The 22,364-nt window shown below is 50.5% G+C and overlaps 1 protein-coding gene across 3 annotated transcripts in view; it reads left to right on the top strand.

Annotated features, from left to right (window-relative positions):
* Positions 1-67: 67 nt before the first annotated feature.
* Positions 68-22,364, top strand: part of Msi1 (musashi RNA-binding protein 1) — a gene marked incomplete at its 5' end in the record, with an annotated part of 28,857 nt that continues 6,560 nt past the window's right edge. For all 3 annotated transcript variants that reach the window (XM_013520366.1, XM_005396511.2, XM_013520367.1), the window contains 10 exon segments: positions 68-108; positions 680-761; positions 865-949; positions 3,855-3,896; positions 5,545-5,637; positions 9,144-9,192; positions 10,671-10,753; positions 11,491-11,608; positions 19,419-19,499; positions 21,262-21,318. In XM_013520366.1, coding sequence (XP_013375820.1) covers positions 68-108; positions 680-761; positions 865-949; positions 3,855-3,896; positions 5,545-5,637; positions 9,144-9,192; positions 10,671-10,753; positions 11,491-11,608; positions 19,419-19,499; positions 21,262-21,318 — 731 coding nt within the window.

Here is a 22,364-nt window from a genome sequence, read left to right on the forward strand (position 1 = left end):
CCCGCGCCCCCTGCGCCCTGGCGCCCGGCGCTCACGCGGGCCCTTTGTGTCTCTCCTCCTCCCGCAGCAAGATGTTCATCGGGGGACTCAGTTGGCAGACTACGCAGGGTGAGCCAGCCCGGGAGCGCCTGCCGGCCCCGCAGAGCGCCTCGGACCCCCCCACCGGTCCCCCAGCCCCGGACACCCCAGCCCGGCCCTGCGCCCTGCTGACCCCCGGCGCCCTCGTGCCCTCTTTCGCGCCCCGCCCGGGGACCCCGAGAGCGCAGGGCGATCTGAGAGCGCGCACGGCCCAGCGGGGGAAGGAGAGCAGTTGAGGGGTTCAGGGGGCATGGTGGGGGGGTGGGCTGGGCCCCCGGGACCCACCAGCGGCTGCGCCAACTCCGCTCGCACCTGCGGCTCAAACTTTTGTGAGGCTGCTCTCGGAGCGGCGGGAACCCGGCCGAAGCTGTCCCCCCTCCAGCCCAACTCGGCCCTTGGCTTCCCGGGGCCCGGGTGGTCGCCGGCAGGCTCCACGGGAGCCGGGCGAGCGCGGGGGGTAGGGTGGGCCGGCCGCGGGGAGCGCGCGGGCAGCCTGGCGCGGGGGTGGCCTGGCTGCGCCGGGGTCACCCGGGGCAAAGGACTGGGGAGGGGGGAAGGGCGCGGGGCCCGGACTGGTCCGAAGGCGGGTGTGTGGTTACAGAAGGGCTGCGCGAATACTTCGGCCAGTTCGGGGAGGTGAAGGAGTGTCTGGTGATGCGGGACCCCCTGACGAAGAGATCCAGGTGAGCCCCTCACCCGCTCCTCCGGCTCCCGGCTCGCCCCCCTCCACCATTGCCACTCGCACTGCCTTGTAACCATCTGCCTCTCCCTCACTACGCCGCGCAGGGGTTTCGGCTTCGTCACTTTCATGGACCAGGCGGGGGTGGATAAAGTGCTGGCGCAATCGCGGCACGAGCTCGACTCCAAAACAGTGAGTGGCCCTTGGGGCTTCAGGGGTCCTTTGGGAGAGGGAGGCTGTCAGAGGAGAGGGTCAGGACTCTCCCCAGGGGACAGCGGGGCAGGGATCCTTCAGGAAAGAGGACGTTCTCGGAGTAAGAGGGCTGCCGTGCTCTGAAACTTTGTCACTAGAGTTGGGGAACAGAGGGAGAAGAATCCCAGGCCTGGGATGAGATGCTACACCCCCTCCCCCCAGTATTAGTGAGGGAAGATGCAGTTACCACCCGCACCCTATAAGTACTAATCTTGGTGCTTCACGGCTTGGGGTGGGGCTGGCTCGCTCCCCTTGCCCAAAGTGGGTGAGTCAGGGCTACAGTGACCCACCCGGTGGCTTCTGAACTGTAACTAGTGTTTGACTCCGTGACACCCCCTTCTATTCCAGACCAATGGCAGGGCGGCACTGACTGAGTCTCCCTCCTCCCCCTCCTCCTCCTTCTGACTTTGGTCAATGAGCTCCTTGCTTTGTGTAGAAGACACGGACCTGCTTGGCCCATGCAGATTTATGAGAAGGGAGCTAGCTTGCTTGGGGGAAAAAACACACACACACACAACACGCTTCTGAAGACTAGATCTGAGGAAGAGGCTGCTTGCTTGGCATTCAAACTCCTGGAACATTTTGCTGCTGTCCCACTGCTCCCCAGTGTCTTGGACCCTGCAGGGGGCGCTGGCAGAGGCCAGCTCAAGGGGAGAGGGAAAAGGAGAAAATCAGAGGAGGGCTTACTTGGTGGTGGGGTGTCTGTGTGCCAGGGGGCCCTGTGGGGACAGCGTGATCTCCTCTCTCCGCACTCCCCCACTCTCCCCTAGCCCTGGGCCTCCCTGCTTGGGTCAGTCACTGGCTCCTGTTTACCTGCAACAATGGCTGGTTGTGCCCAAGAATTTGTTAAATTACCGCCTGTCCCCAGCTCCTGTTATCTCTGCCCAGTGGCTCCCACTCCGGCTCTCTCAGTAATGAGCAAATGAGGCCAGGCCTCGACTTTACTGGGTCTGAAAGGATCTTCTTGGCGCAGCCTGAGTGACCCAGGCTGGGGAAGGAGAGACAGTGGCCTATTGTTTTTGGTGATTATCTGCCATCAAACTGCCTGTTCTCCTACCGTCCCCTGTCCTCAGAATGCACTGATGGCTTCTTCTTCTTCTTCCTGAGATGCTGGGGCTGGGGCCGGGGCTGGGGGCTTGGGAGTGGAAGATTGATGAGGGTGAAGAGAGAAGAGGGAGGAAGGATACTGAGATGGGTATCCTTAGAGACCAGGACTCACCGAGGGCAAGGGCTTTGTCTGTGTTTGGCATCTCGGGGCGGGGGCAGGGGGTGGGAGGGAGGTTCACTGTGTGGAGTCTATTTTGGGTTCCGACTTTCACCTTTTATTTACTTGTTGGGTTTTATTTATGTTGCCAGCTGTGAGCCAGAGTGGAGGTAGGGTATGTCAGGGATTGGGTACGAGTGGGTCTGGGGGCCGGTGTGACTCGAGCACCATCGCCCCATGAGGTTCTGTGCAGGGGGACTGTCTGAGGTGTGTTGGTGGCTGAGGGAGGCTGCTTCTGGGAGACACAGGATGTGAATGTCTGTGGAGGTATGAAATCAGACGGGGCAGTGGGCAGCTTTGCCTTTCCTTAGAGCTCGGTGGGCCTTTGCAAGAAATGGGACGTTGCCCCCAGGTATATTTTGGAGGTCCATCCCTATGGTCAGATTCCAGCAGGGCAGGCTGCAGGAGGCTGAGTCCTGGTCTGTGCCACTCAGGCAGAGGGAAGCCAGAGCCACTTGTCTAGAATGGGGCTGGATTTTGAAAAGGAGGAACTTCGGGGGAAAAGATAGATCTTCTCTGTGATTGGCTGGTGAACTTCTGAATGATGTCCACCCATGTGGGTGGCAAGAAACTCTGGCATGACCCAGCCTCATAGGCCCGCTGTTGGTCCTGCCCTGTGTCTTACTGTTTGTCAGCATGGCTAGAGCACCCAGGTGCATCTTGATTTTTCCCTCTGGTTGTTCACAGCCAAGGGCAAAGGTAGCCTCCTCGTAATAGCACCTTTGTTTGTGCAGTGAAGGCCAGTTCACAAAGGACTGCTTTCACCGGTGTTATCTCGTTTGATTCCCCACAGCTGCCCTTGGGAAGAGTAGGTGTGATTGTCCCCACTTTGTGGATGAGGGAACTGAGGCTCAGAGGGGCAAGCAAGTTACCAAGATCACAGGCTTGGCAAGCAGCCCAAAGTTTCTAAGTCCAAGTCCCTTGCCCTTTCACATCATCAAAGACGGCACCCTGCCTCATCCTGAACCGAGCTGCATTATCAGGAGCTGTTTGCTTGCAGCTTTGGGAAGGCTGTTAGAGGTTGGAGGATTGGGAAACAACTGGGTCTATTCGTTGTGGCTATGCACTCTCGTCTTGCAGCCTTTTTCAGGCACAGAGTATCCCCACTTGGAAGGCTTCCAAAGTCAGAATTGTATGCCTTCCTTTAGGCAGGTATCTGTGTGAAGTCACTTATGCCAGGATGGCTCTCAGTATACTTGAAGGAATAAGACTTGCCTTACATTATTTTTGGTTCTTGCTGTAAGCCCGATACTATGCCAAACGCTTTGCATGCATTATCTCGAATAATTTGCAGATGACCCCTTTGGAAGTAGATATCGGTATTTGTTTATGTTGTAGGTGAGCTTACCCTGAGGTAAGAGAAGTTAAGTAATCTGTCCAAGATCTTGCAGCTGGGAAGCAGCATAAGTGGGATTTGAACCCAGCATCTTGCATAACCGCTAGGCTTTCCTGTCAGAGGCAGTTGTGGGTTTTGTCACCTTTGTGTCCTGGGACGAGAAAGAAGTCCTCAGGGCAAAGGCTGTGTGGTCACAATTTGAAAGGTAAGAACCTGAACTCCTTCATCTTTCACTGCTCTTTCAGATTGACCCCAAGGTGGCCTTTCCTCGGAGAGCACAGCCTAAGGTAGGTGGGCCTGTGGCTGGGAGGAATTCTTTTCTGCCAGGCAACTCGGGGCAGTGATATTCCCAGCATTCTCTTCTATGGCACACGCTTCTGGAACTTCTGTTTTGGAGCTGTTCTGGAAAGGGCTGTGGTGGAATGAAGATGCTAAGCATCTTTCCATCTGTGCTCTGGAGTATACTGGAGAGGGGGCTGCTTGTGTGAGGATTCAGGGGATTCTTTGAAACAAGTACAGTTTGGACCCTGAGTCTAATTCTGACCTCATAGATCATGGCCTCCGTGCATGAAGCTCTGAGAGCAGTGTAGGCTCGCCCTCTGAAGCTGAGCTAGAGTTGGACCAGGGAGCTTGCTGACCTCTGACCCCCCAGTCACCTTCCTCCCTATGGTGTGAGACATGTTGGCCTTGCAGAGCGGGAGGAACCGTGGACTCTTGTCATCTGTTGTTTTTTAATATAGCTATCTATGGCTGCTCTTTCAAGGATTCCCTCTCCCTGATGTTTTGGGGAGAGGGACACTGTATGTAGAAAATGAGTTTCTGAGCAGTTGAACAATATAGTGCTCGAAGTTTGTTGCCAGGCGTGGTGGCGCACCCTTGTAATCCTAGCACTCGGGAGGCTGAGGCAGGAGGATTGAGAGTTTGAGGCCAGCCTGGGCTACATAGTGAGACCCTGTCTCAAAACAAAACAAAACAAAAGAAAAAAACCCCAAATAACAAAAAACTTGTGGTTCAGGACAGGGGCCTCAGATTCAATTCCAGGCTTCATGGCAGCCAGCCAGATCTTAATTTTTAAGCTGTGGACTATAAGGGACAGGAAGAAAGGCTAATTACAGTACAGAGAGTCAGGACTCCTGAGTTTGCTAACTTATCATATGTCCTAGAACTAGATCCCTTTCCAGGAGAGCTGTTTCCCCTTTATAAGGGGATGGGAACTAGGGTGCTTTAAGAGTCTGACCTAGTGGATTCCATCAATGCCCCAGCGCCTGCCAGGGCAAAGGTAGAGAAACAGTTTTAGGAGACAGGAAAGGGGCATCTCTGGAAGGGGTCCAGCAGAGGGCCTGAAAGCAATTATGGAGCAGGTATTCGAAGGAAGCCGCACCAGGGAGCACATGGTCGGAATTGGGTTAATTCCATTAAGCAGTTTGGTGACAGAAGGTGCTTTAGTGTTAGGATGGGGCTGGGAATTGCCGCGGATTAGCCATGCGCTCCTGGGGTAATTAGGACCATGTGTTCCTCCTAAAACAGGGCCGGAGCCACAGGGCTGCCAGAGGTTGGGTTGGGAAGAGGTTGATGAGGAAGATGTCGGGAGACCCAGGGATGGCTTTGGTGTCTCCCAGGAGGGCCGCTGTCTTTGAGCTAGGCGGAGGGCCTGGGTCATTGACCCACCCCTTCCCCATGTGAGTCCTCTGGGAAGGCATCTTCCAGACACAGAGCCCAGGGGAGCGAGGTGTACTCAAGCCAGCCAGGTTGTGCACAGCTGCCCATGACAGGCCTAGAGGCGGGAGTCCAGGGGGAAGCTTGGAGGGGCCTTCTGAGAGACTGGGGCCACAGAGAGCTTGTCAGCTGGCATCCTGGCAGGGGGGCTCGAGCCCCTGCTGGTGGCTGTAGGCCACAGGACTCAGATGCCCACTGTCTCATTCCCTCCCCGAACAGATGGTGACTCGAACGAAGAAGATCTTTGTGGGGGGACTGTCAGTGAACACCACGGTGGAAGACGTGAAGCAATATTTTGAACAGTTTGGGAAGGTGGGTCCTGAATGAGGTGCTTGCTGGGGTGTGAAAGCGCCATAGAATGGTCAGTAGCAAGTGAGGATTAACCAGGTCATCCCAATTCCTATAAAGGGTGATGGGGGTGCTGGGTCCTTCTGTAGGTGAGGCCAGGCCAAGCCGCCGTTCCATCTATGGGCCTCAGACTCTGGGCCTCCCCAGGGAGAGGAAGCCACACAGTAGCATCCCTGTTGTTGTCCTTCCCCTGTATTTTTCTCTTTCTTATCTTCATTTTCCCAAGGGAGGCGGTGCTCCTATAGCCAGTTCAAGCCAGTCACCCCTTGGCCTCCTGGGAGTTTGCACCTTTCCCAGCCCTTCCTGGTAAGGATGATAAGGAGGCAATAAACATGACTCCCCATTGCACTGAGTACCCTGCTTGCACAGGTGGGACGCTTGGGGCAGGAGCTGGGAGAGCTGCTGATCCCGTAGGTATTGAGGGGAACTGAAGAAAGCACCCCACGTTCTGATCTGGCTCAGAGGAGTGGCTCGCAGCTCTGAGGTGCACTGAGCTTTTCTGGGCCTATGAAGAGGTAGGCTGCGCATAGGAAGTGTGGTGACGTCAGACAATAAGGTCTCCCCAGAAAGGTGAGCAGGGTGAACTTCAGGGCCCCATGGGGAGACGGCAGAGAAGGGTGCAAGTGTAAAATGTCCCAGTGAAGGAGGGCATCTTTGCTTGGAGCATGGGTCCCTGGTATTTCCTTTCGATGAGACAGGCTAGGGGTTGGGCCTCCACTTTTCCAGCGAGGCATTTCTAGTTCCCCAGCAGGCCACGCTGGACGTGGCTTGGGAAATGGACTCAGAGCTTGGCCGACTGGGGGGGTTCCCTGGCGTAGGATGCTGACGTGAGGGAAGGTGGGGTGTAGAGGCCTCAGCTCAGGCGCCTCCGTGGGGACCTGGGTCCAGGACGCAGGGCAGGCCAGGCCTGGGCCCCAGAGGGAAGGGCGCTCCTGGGAAGCAGCAGGCCCGGCTCGGCTCCGGCGGGGTGTCTTTGTGTCTGAGCGCCGAGCATTAGAGCTCGCACTAATCTGATCCAGCAGCTGTGATTGGAGGCCGCCTGCCCCCGGGGCCGGCGTTGCCATGGCAACCGGGCCCCAGGAGAAGCCGTCAGCGGCCGCGTCTTTTGTTCGGGCCTAAATCGGCGTTGGCATGTGAAACCGGCCCGGGGAGGCCAGGGGGAGCCGGAGAATAGGCTGCCAGGGAGCGAGGGGGACAGCCGGGAATGCCAAGGGCCCCGCGGCGGGGAGCCCCCCGCCCGGATCGAGGGGCCGCCACCGAGGGGGGAACAATGGTCAGCCGCCATGGCTGCCACTCAGGCTTAGCGGCCGCCGAACTTGGCGGCTCCCACTGGTCAGCAGGCCCCGGTCGCCTCCCCTCCCCCCGCCCAAGTCCCCCTACCCCCGGGTTCCCATGGAGACCAAAGCCTATTAAGGACACTGGGCCCGGAGCCTCCCTCCCCTCAGCTGGCCCCAGGAGGGGACACCGGTGGGTGTACCCTGGACCCCCAGCTACTTTCCTTGCCCCTGCCCTGGCCTCAACCCCACCGGCCCCACTGGGGGGTCTGTCCAGCCGAGGCACAGGTTGAAGGGTGTGGGAGGACCAGGGATATTGGATTGGGAAGGTTGGATGGAAGGAGGCCGGAAGGACGGTGGATGTGGCCCCAGTCTGTTTGTGGGTCAGGCAAGAACTCAAAGCTGTAGGATTAAAGAGGAAGGTGTGGCTGGTTCTTCTATTCATTCATTCATCCATTCAAAAAGCAATTAATGAGCCCAAGTCAAGGTGCTCAATAGGATGGTGATCTTGGTTGTCACTGACCGTGGCTGCCGTGGAGAAGGAAACCTTCAAGCCGGTGATGTTGGACTGCTCTCTCTGCAGCTTTGCCACCGTCCCCCATGTGACTGGGCAAGCCCTTCTGTGAGAAATAATAATAATAATAGCTGTTATTACTGTAAGAGCGCCCCATGCGCTGTCTCATCTAACTCCTCCCTGTGCTATAGTCACTGTTGTGGCCGCGTCACAGATGAGGAACCAGAGTCATGGAAAGCTAAAGCCACTTGCTCAAGCTTACCCAGCCAATAAGTATAGGACCCAGGATTCTAACTCAAAACGCTTCTTTCGAGGTTTCTGCCTTCCATTGCTTATGCGAAGGGTGAGGGCATGTGCCGAGGCAGAAGTATTCCTCCAGGGGCTGGGGATTTAGCTCAGCGGCAAAGCGCTTGCCTGGCAAGCGCAAAGTCATGAGTTCAATTCCTGGTACCGGAAGAAAAACGAAAAACAAAACAAAACCAAAAAACCAAACCAGAAGTATCCCTCCAGTATGAATATGTCAGCTGACTTAGAATCGGGAACAGAGTATGAGGGTGGCACCCTAGTGCAGGGCCCTGGGGCAGGAGGCCCTTTGGGAAGGGAGATGTCATTTCCCTCTGAGATTCTCCAGGGAACCCCCTGCCTCCTGGTCCAGTAGGCTCTTGACTCCCCCAGGGGAAACCAGAATCCTAGTGTAGCTTGGTGCCAAAAGGGAGCTGGAGGACCACCCTGGTTCCAGGCCTGCACTTTCTACTTTAATGAGGCGGAAGAGGCCACTTACAAGGCAGATGCAGGGCAGGGGAGGAACGCTGGGGACAGGCTGTGCGCCACGGCCAGAGGAGAGTTTCCTCTCTTACCCTCAGGATTTCTGGTCATTTGGGGAAGGGTCAGGGGCCCGGGTGAGATGTGACAGGGGAGATCAGAGGCCCTGATTTCTACACAGAGTGAATCAGATCTTGCTAGCTCAGAGGGCAAAGACGGGCCAGAGGTAGGCAAGGGGAAGGAGGCGGGACGGACTTTGGCTGTCCGTGGGTCTGACGGGATGGCTGGGGGCAGTAGCAGAGATGACTGGGGTTCAAGAGAATGTAGCTCATGTAGACCCTCCCCCCTCCCCGGCCCCTTCTCCTCCCCCAGTCAGTGGGAGGCGAGCAGCCCAGGCACTGAACTCTACTTGCTTTAATTACAGCCTCTAGCTAAAGGAAACCTCAATTAGAGAAAAGATCTGTACCAGGAGAGTCTGGCTGCTGTCCTGTCCGCCTGGCCTTTTGCAAAGAGGAAGGAGGCTTTTGCTTCCCCATCCCATAGTCTCACTCCTGTATTTCCTTCTCTAGCACCCATTCAGTGCCTCCCGCTCCCCAGCCTGGCCCAGGACTTGCCGTCTGACCTTGAACAGGCAGCTTCTCCCCAGTCCATTTCTTTATTACAGACGAAATGGGGATCTTGCCCTGCACGGGATGTTAGGATCATGGGGATAAAGTGTCAGGCACATACTTGGAGCGTACTAACTGCGGTGTAGTCCACTGGGAATCTGGTGGTTGTCTAGGGGGTACCGTGGTGTCCGGTGGGCCTGCAGATGGAAAGTTGTCCCCCGAGCAGGGAGCAGGTTTAGGATGAAGCCTGGAGTGCACAGGTCACGGGAGCCCCGGTGTCTGGTGGGTCCTCTATGCCAGGCTGTGTTTCAGGTGGATGATGCCATGCTGATGTTCGACAAAACCACCAACCGGCACCGAGGTGAGCATGCCCCCCTCCCCCTCCCCAAGCTGGGCTGGGGGCCTGTGGTCAGCCAGGGGGCCGCAGGTCACAGCTGCCCTTTCATCTCGCCTTCTGACATCCTATCCCTGAGGATCTGCATCCTCTCCCGGGCCTGGCCTTACAGAAGGCTTTTGTCCCACCATTTCCTGTGCTAGAAACTTGCCGAATTGCAGACACCCGAGAGGAGAGGAGCGAAGGACAGCCTCCTGGCATCAGCGCCCTCCACCCCCTGCCCTGGCCGCTGTCCGCCTTAGCCCAGGTTTACCTTGTCCCTGGTAACCAGAGGTCAGGCCAGGCTGCCCCAGGGTCAGGCTGACTCCGAAACCCCAGCCAGTCTGCCCTGCCGCTGCCCTCCACCCACCCTGGCGAGCCTCCTCCCAGGCCCCCTCGGCCCCAACCCTGGGAGCATCTGGGCCACACTGTTCGCCCTGCTTGGTTGTTTTCCCCCAAGGACTTTGCCTTCAGAGAAATCCAGTTCCAGCCCCTGGGACATGCTCAGGAGGGGCGGGGGCGCTGCTTCAGGGGTCTGGGCCTTGAGCCTTTCTGGGGAGTGGGTAGTGTGTGGTGTGCATTTGTGTGCATGCAAGAGTATCTGGATATGTGTGCGTGTGTGGTGTGTCAGGGCAACTGCACATGTAGAGTGTCCCTGTTTGAGGTAGGGACCCAGGCAGTATGTATCTGGCAGCGTGTGCACCTACGTGTTGTGTGTTTGTGTACAAAGGTATGTTTGCACGTGTATACTTTTGTGTAAGTTTAAGTGAATGTTTGAGGGTGTCCTCTCCTCCCCCTTGGGAAAGCAATGGAGGGAGAGAAAAGGCTCATTAAATGTAGTCACTCTTCCATATCTGTGGAATCTGCATTTTCAGATTCAACCAAGTTTAAAAAATACTTGAAAAAAGTATATTTGAAAAAAATGTTTTTAAAAACAGTATTTGAGGAAAAAAAAAATGCTGGGTCTGTACTGAGTCCACACAGACTTTTTTTTCCTTGTTTTTCCCTAAATGATACAGGACAACAATTATTTTCATAGCGTTTAGATTGTACTGGTTATTAAAAGTCTGGATGTGGGTAGGTTCTGTCCGCATATGATGGGGTTTCTTTATAAGGGACTTGAGTGTGGCATGGAACTCAGTATCTTTGGGGTCCTGGGCTCAACCTCCCTCTAATTCTAAGGGGCACTTACACCTCGTGGTTGTTGTGCCACTTTCTAACTTGCTGTGTGACCTTGGGCAAGTGACTTCACTTTGCTGAGCCTTGGTTTGCTCATCTGTAATTTGGGACTTGAAACCCTGTCTCAGCTGATAGTTGACAGGCTGCTAGGCTGTGGGCAGAGCCTCTCATTAACTCTCAGACGCTTGCCCGCAAGAGAGGAGCTGTGGTATTGGGATGGCCTGGAGCTGGGTGTTGACCACGAGCCCTGGTTTTGACCCTGTGCTTGCCCCTTCTCCAATGTCTAGGGTTCGGGTTTGTCACGTTTGAGAGTGAAGACATCGTGGAGAAAGTGTGTGAAATCCACTTCCATGAAATCAACAACAAAATGGTGAGCTGGGACTGGATGGAGGGAGAGGTGTGGAGAGGGCCCAGGGCTCAGGGCTGAGCCCTTCGGAAAGCTCTGAGTATCCAGAGGCAGACACTAAGGCAGAGCTTGTTCCCCCCACCAAATCTAGCCATATAATGGCTAATTGGGTCCCTCTCTGAGCCTCAGTTTCTGTGTCTGTAAAATGGGAGTCACAATAGCACTTCCATCATAGGCTTAGTGTAAACATTCAGTGAACACCACGGTACCCAAAGCCTTTTACACAATGCAGTACACATAGTGTGTTCCATAAATGCTAACAGTGAAATTAATAATCAAGGGGGCCGGGTGTGGTGGTGCACACCTGTAATCCCAGCATTGGGAGGTTGAGGCGGGAGGACTGCCGTGAGTTTGAAGCCCAGCTTGGGCTACAAAGTGAGTTCAAGGCCTGGCTGAACTACATAGCAAGATCCTGCCTCGAAAGAGAAAGAAAGAAAGAAAGAAAGAAAGAAAGAAAGAAAGAAAGAAAGAAAGAAAGAAAGAAAGAAAGAAAAAGAAAAGAAAAGAAAAGAAGTGCTGGGGATATAGCTCAGTGGCACAAGTGCCTGCCTGGCAAGCGTAAGGTCATGAGTTCGATCTCTGGTACCGCACAAAAACAAAAACAAAAAAAAAAAGAAATTTAATAATCAAAGCCCTGTCAGGGAACAGGAGGAACAGTGACCCTAGTGGTAGGAAAGACTGACCATCTGGTCTCATTGCAGGTGGAATGTAAGAAAGCTCAGCCAAAGGAGGTGATGTCCCCGACAGGTTCAGCCCGGGGGAGGTCTCGAGTCATGCCCTACGGAATGGACGCCTTCATGCTGGGCATCGGCATGCTGGGTATGTGCTAGGCCTGCACCTGCGGCTTTTTCCTGCCCTGAACTGCTCCTGGGACCACAGGGGCCGCGTGGGTGTGGCATCACCTCTGTGGTCTGCTCTCCTGTCTGAGTCATGGGGCTGGATTAGAGGCCAGGCCTCTGTCGGGTCTGGCCCTACTGCCCAATGTGGGGAGTTTTGGTTGTTGAGTGCTGCCCCCTCGTGGTGGCCAGAAGAATGGTTGAGTTGCTCCGTGTTAATTGGTCCTCTGTCCATCCATCCATCCATCCATCCATCTATCCATCTATCCATCTATCCATCCATCCATCCAGTAAATAGGTATTGAGCAATTATATGCATCAGGTACTACACCAGGAATTTCAACAATGATTTTCCTGAGATTTATGGTCTTTCAGGGAAGACAAATAAGAATAGATCTAGGATGGAGTATAAGGTACCAAGGGAGCATGGTCATGGGGAACTTGAGCCACATATTACAAAGCCAGAAAATAAGTAACATTTCTGCTGAGTGTAAGCTGAATAAGAGCCATTTATGGGAGAGTAGGAGAGAGAGGAATTAAAAAGTATTCCAGAAAGAGTGAACAGCATTTGCAAAGGCCAAGAGACTTTCGAGAAGACAAAAAAGTAGGCTGCCTCTTCTTACTCATTAATTACTCAACTAATTTTTATGGAGCAGCTTTGGAGGGGCAGGGCCAGCCCCCTGGGGCTCGCCTTCAGGTGTGGGGAGGAGGGAGTGGGCACTGTCACCACGGAGCACCTGGAGACTTGGGGCTGGGAGGCTTTTTGCAAGAGGTGAAGGTTCATCAGGCTTTGAAAGCTGAGTTGAAGTCAGCTGCACTTTGGGCCCAGGGGACTTAGGTTAGGGACTTAGGTTAGGGACTCTGGGACTTCAGAGGAGTGGGCATGGCTTGGGCTAGAGAATAGGGGTTGGACCTTTTGCCTTGCCTGGGCCACACTGAGTAAGGAGGAATTGTCTTGGGACACATATATAATATAGTTAATATATTTAAGTAACAAAACTTCCTTTTTATATTTTATGTAACTGTAAAGAAAAAAAAATAACAAGCCCAAGTTCAAATAATTAAATAAGAAAGCTTACCTGTTTGCTTAAAACAGTAAATGTGTAGGTAGGTGGAAATACTGTCACTGGTGGGGGCTGGGGATTTAGCTCAGCGGCAAAAGCGCCTGCCTGGCTAAGCGCAAGGTCGTGAGTTCAGTTCCCGGTACCGGAGAAAAACAAACAAACAAAAAAATACTGTCACTGGTAATCACTGCATTTTACTTTCCGAATCATACAAGCACATGGAACGTCTGGTACACACGGGTTTTGATCCGACTGGCTGTGTGTGACGCGCGCAGGAGGTGGAGGGAGCGCGGCACTGCGCCCTCGTGTGTTCACCCTGGGTGCTGTTGTCGCCTCTGCAGTCCGCCCTTGAGCATTGCAAAGTCTAGTCATGACAGCTACCACTAAAAACCACATAATAATTTCATTTTTTATGTTTTATATTTATTTACTTTGTATTAGTGTGTGTTTGCAGCACACTTTACTTTGTAATGTGTGTGTTTACATTCATTGCATGTTGCGTACTTAACATTTCTTAATTTTTTTTTTTGTACTGGGAATCGAACTCAAGACCTTGCACTTGCCAGGCAGGCACTTGTGCCACTGAGCTGTATCCCTGCCCTCTTAATCCTTTTTATTTCTCTTTTCCTCCCTTCCTTCCGCCTCCCTCCGTCTCTAGATCCCTTTCCCATTTGCAAAAGCTCTATCTCTATTTCCGATTGTCTATCTTTTATTTGTTTGTTTAAGTATTTATACTCTGGGTCTCTTGTATAGGAGAACCCATGCAATATTTAAGCTTGTGTGTCTAATTTATTTAACTTAACATTATGGGCTCAACGTGTATCTTTTCCTACAAAGGACTCAGATGTATTCTTACAGAGATACAGAATAGTAGTACTCTCTTGTGGGTAAATACCACATTTTCTTTATTTATTCATCTGCTTATGGACATACAGATTTCACTATTATGAGTCGTGCTGTTGTAAACATGAGTACCCATGGACCGTTGCAACATGATGTCTTCAAGTCTTTCAAAAAGACACCTAGGCGGGTATCTTGGGGAGCTGGGGCAAGTGGGATTTTTAGGTTTAGTTTTTTGAGGAATCACCATACTGATTTGCGTAGTAGTTGGACCAGGTTACATTCCCACCAACAATGAAGAAGTTTCCTTTTTCCCTGCACCCTCACCAGCATTTGTTATTGTAAAAATCACATATGATTTTAAAAGTTAATGATCTCATCCAGGGCCACAGGCCGCTTGCGGGCCACAGGTTGGACACACCAAGGCTAGCCCGAACTGCATAGTGAGACCTTGTCTTAAAACAAAAGCATGAGGAACACATATATATCCTTTTATCAGATTCACCTGTTAACATTTGATTTTCATTCTATAAAAGTGTGTATATACATCTATATATGTACATACATATACACGTGTGTGATTTTTCCCTGAATAATTTGAGAATAAACTATATTTATTATTATTATTATTATTTGGTTTCTTTTGAGACAGGGCTTCCTTAAGTAGTTAAGGATGGCCTTGCACTCACTGTGTAGCCCAACCTGACCTCAAACTCATGGTGATCCTCCTGCCTCAGCTGCATGAGTGCTGGGATCACAGGCATGTGACACCATGCTTGGTGAGAATAAATTATATATTATGACCCTTTGTCCCTAAGATTATGGATATTATTTTCATGTATATTGTCAATTTTATAAATTTATATTGATACAATATTTGCATCTAATATATTTTCTAATTTTATCAATTGATCTAGTAATGCTTTTTTTTTTCTGCTGCTGCTGCTGGGGATTGACCCCAGAGCCTCATACATTCTTGGCATGAGATGGAGCTAAGCTACATCCTTAGCTCTTTTTTGTTTTATTTTGGGACAGGGTCTCACTAAATTGCCCAGGCTGGCCTCAAAATTATAATCCTTGCCAGGCATGGAGACTGTCTCAAGAAACAAAACAAAACAAATCACAATCCTCTTGCCTTAGCCTCTTATGTAGCTGGGATTACAAGCATATGCCACTGTGCTTAGTTCCAAAAGCATTTTTGTGGTGCTTTTTTTGCTGTTGTTTTGTTTTTTTTGTTTTTGTTTTTGTTTTTTTTTTACTAATAGGCAAGCTATATAATTTTACACAGAAAATTTAAAATCAAAATCATAAATAATATTGTAGCATGACAATCATGATGACATTTTTTGTGACATAAATTTCCATTTTGACATAGTATAGCTCTTTTAATCAATCATTTCTATCTAATATATAAGAAGCTTTTATCTGACTCATTGACCTTTAATGGGATGTCACTGAAAAAATTTGTGACATTGTCTGGACCGCCTAATGTCCAGGCATGTCTAAGTACAGCACCACATATATAGCATATACATCACATAAGTTTTTGTTATTATTACTGGCTGGTGACCTCATGTTGGCTTGACATGAACTTCCTATCATAATTGGAGCACAAAAGAAAGGCTAATGTCTGAGTCTGAAAGAAAAGGTCTATCACCAGTTTTACATTTTACATTTAAGAGTCTCTCACTGTTCAAAAATAATGTGTTAAATGTTATGATAGGGTTTTCATTTTAGAAGAAGGTTCTAAAAAATCCCAGTTTTGCATTTTAGAAGAAGGTACACCTGGAAGGCAAGAATACATTTAATACAGCATGAGATTAACAGTGAATTGTCAGACCCATGTGGAAAACCTTTGTTTCTTAATTTAGTTCTGTACCAAGAACATCTTTTGTGAGAAAACCTTATTGGATTATTTCTAGAAAACTTAACATTTTGCTGATGACCAATTTATTGGGGGTATCTCCCATAAGGCCATGGAGATTATTGGGGTTTCTCATTAATGAACAAGGACTGGATAATTATCCAGGCAGCTGCTTCCTTCTTCATCAATTGGAGTCCTGTCCAGTAGTCTCTTCACACCCCAAGGAATTTTTGTTTAATGCTCTTAATAATTTTTGATGACTTATGAAAACCCTATCATAACATTTAACACATTATTTTTGAACAATAAGAGACTCTTAAATCACAATACATAAACAGCAATATACATTACATTTACACAACCAGTGACACAGCCCCAGCCCACCATGGGCCCAGCTTCCCTCCTGTCCTTTCAGGAGAGGAGCTGGGAGGGGTGGAGGAGTTCCGAGCAGAGCTGAACTGTAGATGCAGGCTCCCTTGGGGCATATGCCCCAAGCCTGCTTGGGGTCACCTGCTTGCCAGGGAGCCAGGAGGGGGCTGCAGCTCATGGAGCTGCTTGTGGCTGAACCCAAGCGCTGATGCTAGGTTGGGCTCCAGTCATGGCTACTGGTGGCCCAGTGTTCCTGTTTTGGTCTTTCTGAGCTACCTTAGTGTATGCACCACAGTGAGAAGTGGAGATGGAGAATTAGCCCTGATCAGCTTTGCAGCAGTAAAGCCTGATCTTGTTAAATAAATAAAGTTTTAGCATCATTTTGACCAGTTGGCAAGCCAGGTGGAAGCATATCAGACAAATGCTTCAAAATCCAAAAATGCAAAAAAGAAAGGAAAGAACAGAAGAAAAAAGAAAAAAATTTAAAAATTGTTGAGCTCAAATAAAAACAGCAGATATATTGACAAATAGATACACAGATGTCAGCTTACAATATTAGAGTATGCTCAAATATATTTTTTGGCCAAACTGAATTAGAGTAACTTTTATAATTTTAGAAGTTTGTAATTATAAATAGACTAGTCAGAATTTTTTGTAGGTCAATTATGGTATCTCTTACAAGAAATGTAGGTCAATTTTGGTCAATTGTAGGTCAATTATGAGATCTCTTACAAGAAAATTTAGAAGGAACAAAATCTTTTATGTATAATTAACATATAATTTTCTATTTTATTTTGTCTTAAGAATACTGGCAATTTTCGTGTCCCTTTCTTTCACATAGCCTCCAGCTCAGTTGTCTCCATATACTCCATCCCCTACTCAGACCTTTTTTTCCCAATTTTTGGTTACCATCTCCTGGGCCTTCTGGGTCAATTTCTTTTTTTTTTTTTTTTGGTTTTTTGGTTTTTTTCTGGTACTGAGAATCGAACTCATGACCTTGTGCTTGCCAGGCAGGTGCTGTGCCGCTGAGCTAAATCCCCAGCCCTGGGTCAATTTCTTTAATTGACCCCACACTGAGCTCAGCCCCATCTTTGTCTATCCACTGTGGAGTGGTCTCTGAGGTATCACTGCCACAGGACTGAGTATCAGCTTCTTGAGAAGTGGAACCTACTCCTTCTCCAGGCCTGGGTCCATGATACAACCAGGCAGCACTCTCTGGCACCCAGATAGCCATTCAGCATTGTCTGGGAAAACACAAGCAGACCCTCCACTCCAAGTGAGTAGTGGGCTGGGTCCCTTCCATTGTCCAGTATGAAGATCTTTCCAAAGGACCCTTCCCAGCCTCTTTTCCTTTACCTGATTGTATTGTCTTTCTGCTGGTGTAGTCTCATCCCTAGTAGGATTTGTTTGTGTGTTTGTTTGTTTGTTGGTACCAGGAATCAAACTCAGGACCTTGCACTTGCCAGGCAGGCGCTTATGCCACTGAGCTATATCCCTGGCCCTCCTAGTAGGATTTTAAAAGATAATAGTATACTGTGTCAAGTGAAGTCTATTATGAGGTGTGGATTTCGTAGGGAAGGACTCCCCCTTTTGTTTTTTTGCATTAGAATTTTGAGTGTACATTGAGCATCTTTAACAATTCCTTGACCTTGAGAGTTATAAGGAATTCCCATGTAAGGGAAATGTGAAAAGTTTTACAAAGTGTTTGGAAGGCAGCACTCACCCAAGCTGGGCCATTGTCAATCTGAAATGCCCATGGGCAGTTAAGGGTACTAAAAGCATCCATGCAATGAGCGATGGCACGTTTAGCCGCTTCACCAGCACAGATAGAAGCAAAAATAAACCCTGAGGAAGTATCTCTTGAAATGTGGAGCCAACATAAAGAGCCAAACTCAGGAACATGAGTAACATCATTTGCCAGAGATAACTGGGGTGTAACTCTCAGGGACTGACCCCCATAGTGAGTGAGGGGAGGTGTATTACGCATGAGGAACATTGTTTAACAATTTGTCAAGCTTGTCCCCAGGTTAAAAGGAACTGTTTGGGCAAGGCAGAAGCCTGTTAAATGACATCTGAGGGAGTAACAGTGACAGTAGCCATCGATCTGTCTATTACAGGATTTCCCTCAGTGAGAGGCCCCGGCAGTTGGGAATGAGAATGTGAATGACCAGTAAAACAGGGAACATGACATGACTGAATGACAAATTGGAGAATGTGAAATAAATGAAAAAGATCTTTTTGGCCAGGTGTGGTGGCACATGTCTGTAATCCCAGCACTTGGGAGGCTGAGGCAGGAGGATCGTTATGAGTTTGAGACCAGCCTGGACTACAAAGTGAGCTCAAGGCCAGCCTGAACTGCATAGTGAGACCCTATCTCAAAAATAAAAAAAAATAAAAAAAAAAATCTTTTTGGCCAGTATGCATAGTGGCAATTTTAATGTGGTACCTCACACTGTAAACGTAAGTGCTATCTGAAAAGAGGTTAATGGAGGTGGATGAATGATCTTGTAAGGCCCATAGAACAGCCTGCAATTCAGTCTTTTGTGCAGAAGGAAAACCCATGTCCTGTACCAAAGGCATTTTTGATACCAAGAACAAAATCCAGGCTAGAGTCAAGTATTGCATTTAGTTGTCTTATCTCTTTAGTCTCCTTTAATCTGGCACACTGAGAAAGTTGGTTTGTTTTTTTAAATGATTAGTAGACTCATTGAAGAAGGATTTTTTTGGTTTTTAGTTTGTCTTTTTAAAACAGCATCTCACTTTGTAGTTTAGGCTGGCCCTGAACTCACTGTATAGCCAGGCGTGCACCACCACACCAGCAAAAATTTCTTTCTTTTTTTTTCTTCTGGTACAAGGAATCGAACTCATGACCTTGCGCTTGCCAGGCAGGCACTGTGCTGCTGAGCTAAATCCCCAGCCCACCAGCAAAAATTTCTAATAAATACTAAAGGGTAGTTAAGAGCCTTAGAGCCAGCCAGACCTGAATTTGAATCTCAGTTACACTATAGTTTTTGTTTGGGAAAGACAAAAAATTACCACTTGAAGAAGTCATAAATTCAGACCATGATCATCAGTGCTGTGAAAGGGGAAAGCCAGGCTGACACAGCACAGAGTGTAACTGCTGGGAAGGAGGGCTGCTGTGGGAAACCTGTGTGGGAGTTGCTCAGTAAGGCCTGACTGTGGTCATCTGGGGGAACGGTGTCCAGGCAGAGGCAGCAGCATGTACAAGGGCCCTGAGGTAGGAATGAATTGGGCAAGAAACAGCAAGGTGGCGGGTAGGGGATGAGGACAGAAGGAAATAGGAGCCAGGGCACAAAAGGCTCTGGTTAAAGGTTTGAATTAACACTCAGCCGATAAGTGTCGCCTCTCTGAGCCTCAGTTTTCTTGCCTGTAAAGTGAGGCTCCTAATACTACCTATCTGTTAGGTACTATTTGCTTTTGAGGTTTAATGAGATGATAAGGTGTGCCCTGTGCTTACTGCACAGTGGATGAAAGAGATGCAGCAGGAATTGGGGAAGGATTTCTCTGTATGCCAGGTACAGGAGGTACCTGGACCTGGCATAGGGAGAAATGAGTGAGTGGCTCAGATCCTTCCGAACCCCTCTGGGTCTGAGCTGTAGATGAGGCGTCTGACGCTGCCTGTTTGCCCCCGCCAGGTTATCCGGGTTTCCAAGCTACGACGTACGCCAGCCGGAGTTACACAGGCCTTGCCCCTGGCTACACCTACCAGTTCCCCGGTGAGTCCCCGCGGTGCCCCTGTGCGGCCAGCATGCCCCCGGCTCCCAGGCAGGCTGACTCCTCAGGGCGGTGTCGGGTGCATGGCTGGGGCCTGCCTGCTGCCGGCTTGGAAGGAAGGGCGTGTCTGAGGAAGCAGGGCCTCCGCGCCTCGCCCCCGTCCCTAGAAGCCGGGGCAGGGGCTCACGGTGTGGCCCTGCATGGTGCCATTCTCTCCGGGCCGTTCTCTGCCTGCCTCCTGCCTTTCCATTCTTCCCGCCCGACTCCAGAGTTGCCACTTCCACCAGAGAGGCACCGGGCTTGCAGCCAGGGGACCTCCCCAAACGCCAGGGTGGGCCGTGCCTTCTCAGACGCATGTGCCACGACGGGGTGCCACCGTGAACCCTTTGGAGGCTGCACAAGCCCTTTTGAGATCCTCAAAACTGAAAAATAACCAAAATGCATTCTAATCACCACCCTTATTTCTAATTCAACATAAAAATAAGATTAGACTTTAAATAAGTGTCTGGAACACCAGCAAAGTCCTAGATCGTCCTGTGATGACGATTTGATGTTTTCTTTGAAATACCACTCTTTTACAAGGCACTGATTTGTGTATGTATGTGTTTGTATAGCCCTGGGGTGGAACGCAGGACCTCGTGCTTGCTAAGCAAGTGCTCTGTCGCTGAGCTCCACCCCGGCCCATTTTCAGTCTTATTAACTTGAAGGGTCTCTAAGGCTCTCATTGTCTGCCCCTTGGGCTGTTTAACTTGGTATCCTTTGCATATATTATGTTGCTTAATCCCCCTCCCAATAATCTCATGTGAGAGATGAGTATTCCTATTTTATAGATGAGGAACTAGGCTTGGAGAGGAAAAATGACTTTCTATAATTGCTCAACTAGAAAGTGGTGATGCTGGGGCTGGGGATTTAGCTCAGCAGCACAGCACCTGCCTGGCAAGCGCAAGGTCGTGAGTTCGATTCCCGGTACGGGAAAAAATACAAGAAAAGAAAAAAGAAAAAGAGTGGTGGTGCTGGAAAGCGAACCTAAGCCCAAGGCTGACCCCTTCTAAGGCCATTGATTTTCATCATAAGCTGCCTCCTCAGCTCTTCCTTCCCTACCCCAATGAGAGGGAGAGGGAGAGAGAGAGAGAGAGAAGAAGAGGAAAGAGAGAGAACAAATATTTTTTTGTTTTTGTTTTTGTTTTTTTTTTGTTTTTCTCCGATACCGGGAACCGAACTCATGACCTTGCGCTTGCCAGGCAGGCACTTTGCCGCTGAGCTAAATCCCCAGCCCCAAGAACAAATATTCTGGAGGTGTTTTATTCTATGGTGCTAGGAATTAAATCCAGGCCCTCTTGCTGCTCTACCACTGAGCTACACTCCCAGACCTTTTATTTTCAGATAGGGTCACTAAGTTGCCAAGGCTGGCCTTAAACTTGTAATCTTCCTGCCTCAGCCTCCTGAGTAGCAGGGTCACAAACGTGCTGCGCCATGTCTGGCTTTATCCTATGCCTTTGAAGAAACCCCCAGAACTGTAGCTCTAGCGTCTCTCCATGCCCATGGTATAGGTGGCAACTCTGCCTGCTCTTTCTCTGTATTTCTCCTCTCTGTATCTCCATCCCCCTCTGCCTACTGAGGACTGTCTCTCCACATCCTCCGCTCTTGGGTCTTGTGCATGGCCTGTCCCCTCACCTAGTGTCCCCGTGGGTACATTTGTCCTCCCTGGGCCATGCCTGAGGGCCTTCCCTACTTCTTCCTAAGCTGTTTTACGTTTCATTTTAGAATTCCGTGTAGAGCGGACCCCTCTCCCGAGCGCCCCAGTCCTCCCCGAGCTTACAGGTCAGTCGCTCGGATTTCGTACATCTCATAGGCCACATGGGGAGAAAGACAAGGGCCCAGGGACCTTCCTGGGGAGAGCTAACAGGACCCTTTTCTCCTGCACAGACTGTGCCTGGGCTTTGGCCGGTCTTTGTAGCAACATGGCCCTCGAGCATGGGGTTTAGGGCCAAGCCAAACAGATGGAGGCAAAGTCACTCATTCATCCATTTGGCAAATATTTATGTAGCACCTCCCATGTGCCAGGCACCGCGGAGGCTCTGGGGTCCAGTGGTGAACAGGCCTGGATCTCCAGCTCCAGCTCACGCCACACAGTGGGCCAGTGGCGGGGGGGGGGGGATTGAACCCAGAAGTGGGCATGTCTGCACTGGGTGCCAGCCCACCCTTGCCAGCAGGGAGACAGACCAAATACTCTCAGATCTCATTTTTCCAGAGAAGGCAAAAAGCCCACTTTCGGCTTCGTATGAATTCTTCAATTATGTTGAAATAATGGCAACAAAATCCAGGTGATCAGAACACTGCAGGCCAAGTGAAACACGTCCAACGGCCAAATCTGGCCCTAAGGCTGCCTGTCTGTGACTTCTGGGAAAGTGAGATGAAGGTGCTTGGCCGCTGTGGGCCATTTCTCCAGCTGGAGCCTTTGCTTGAGCCAACCAGCTCAGCTGCAGAGTTGGGGCGAGACCAAGTCGGGGGCTGTGTGTCCACGAGGGATTTCTCTGTCCAGCCTGCTTCCCCCCACCCCAGACTCTCCCCCCAAACTCGGCCATGTGTGGAGGATGTGAGCATGGGTGCTGCTTTAGACAAGATCTTCCTTCTAAGGGGTGCTCAGGGTTCCCCCAAATTGGAGGAGGGGGAAGAGAAACACGGGATGGGGGAGGAAGGAGAGGGAGGAGAGCCCTGTTGGCGGGTGGTCTTCCAAGAACATGGCTCTTTCCACTGCGTATTGAGGACCTACTGTGTGCAGCACGTACTGCCACATTCTGGGGCAGCAGGGACAGAACAGAACCAGACTAGATAGGAAGCGGATACTCCTCATACACAGAAGCCAT

This window comes from Chinchilla lanigera, unplaced genomic scaffold, assembly GCF_000276665.1.
Source record: "Chinchilla lanigera isolate Chin_1 unplaced genomic scaffold, ChiLan1.0 scaffold00054, whole genome shotgun sequence".
In the NCBI taxonomy this organism is placed as follows: domain Eukaryota; kingdom Metazoa; phylum Chordata; class Mammalia; order Rodentia; family Chinchillidae; genus Chinchilla; species Chinchilla lanigera.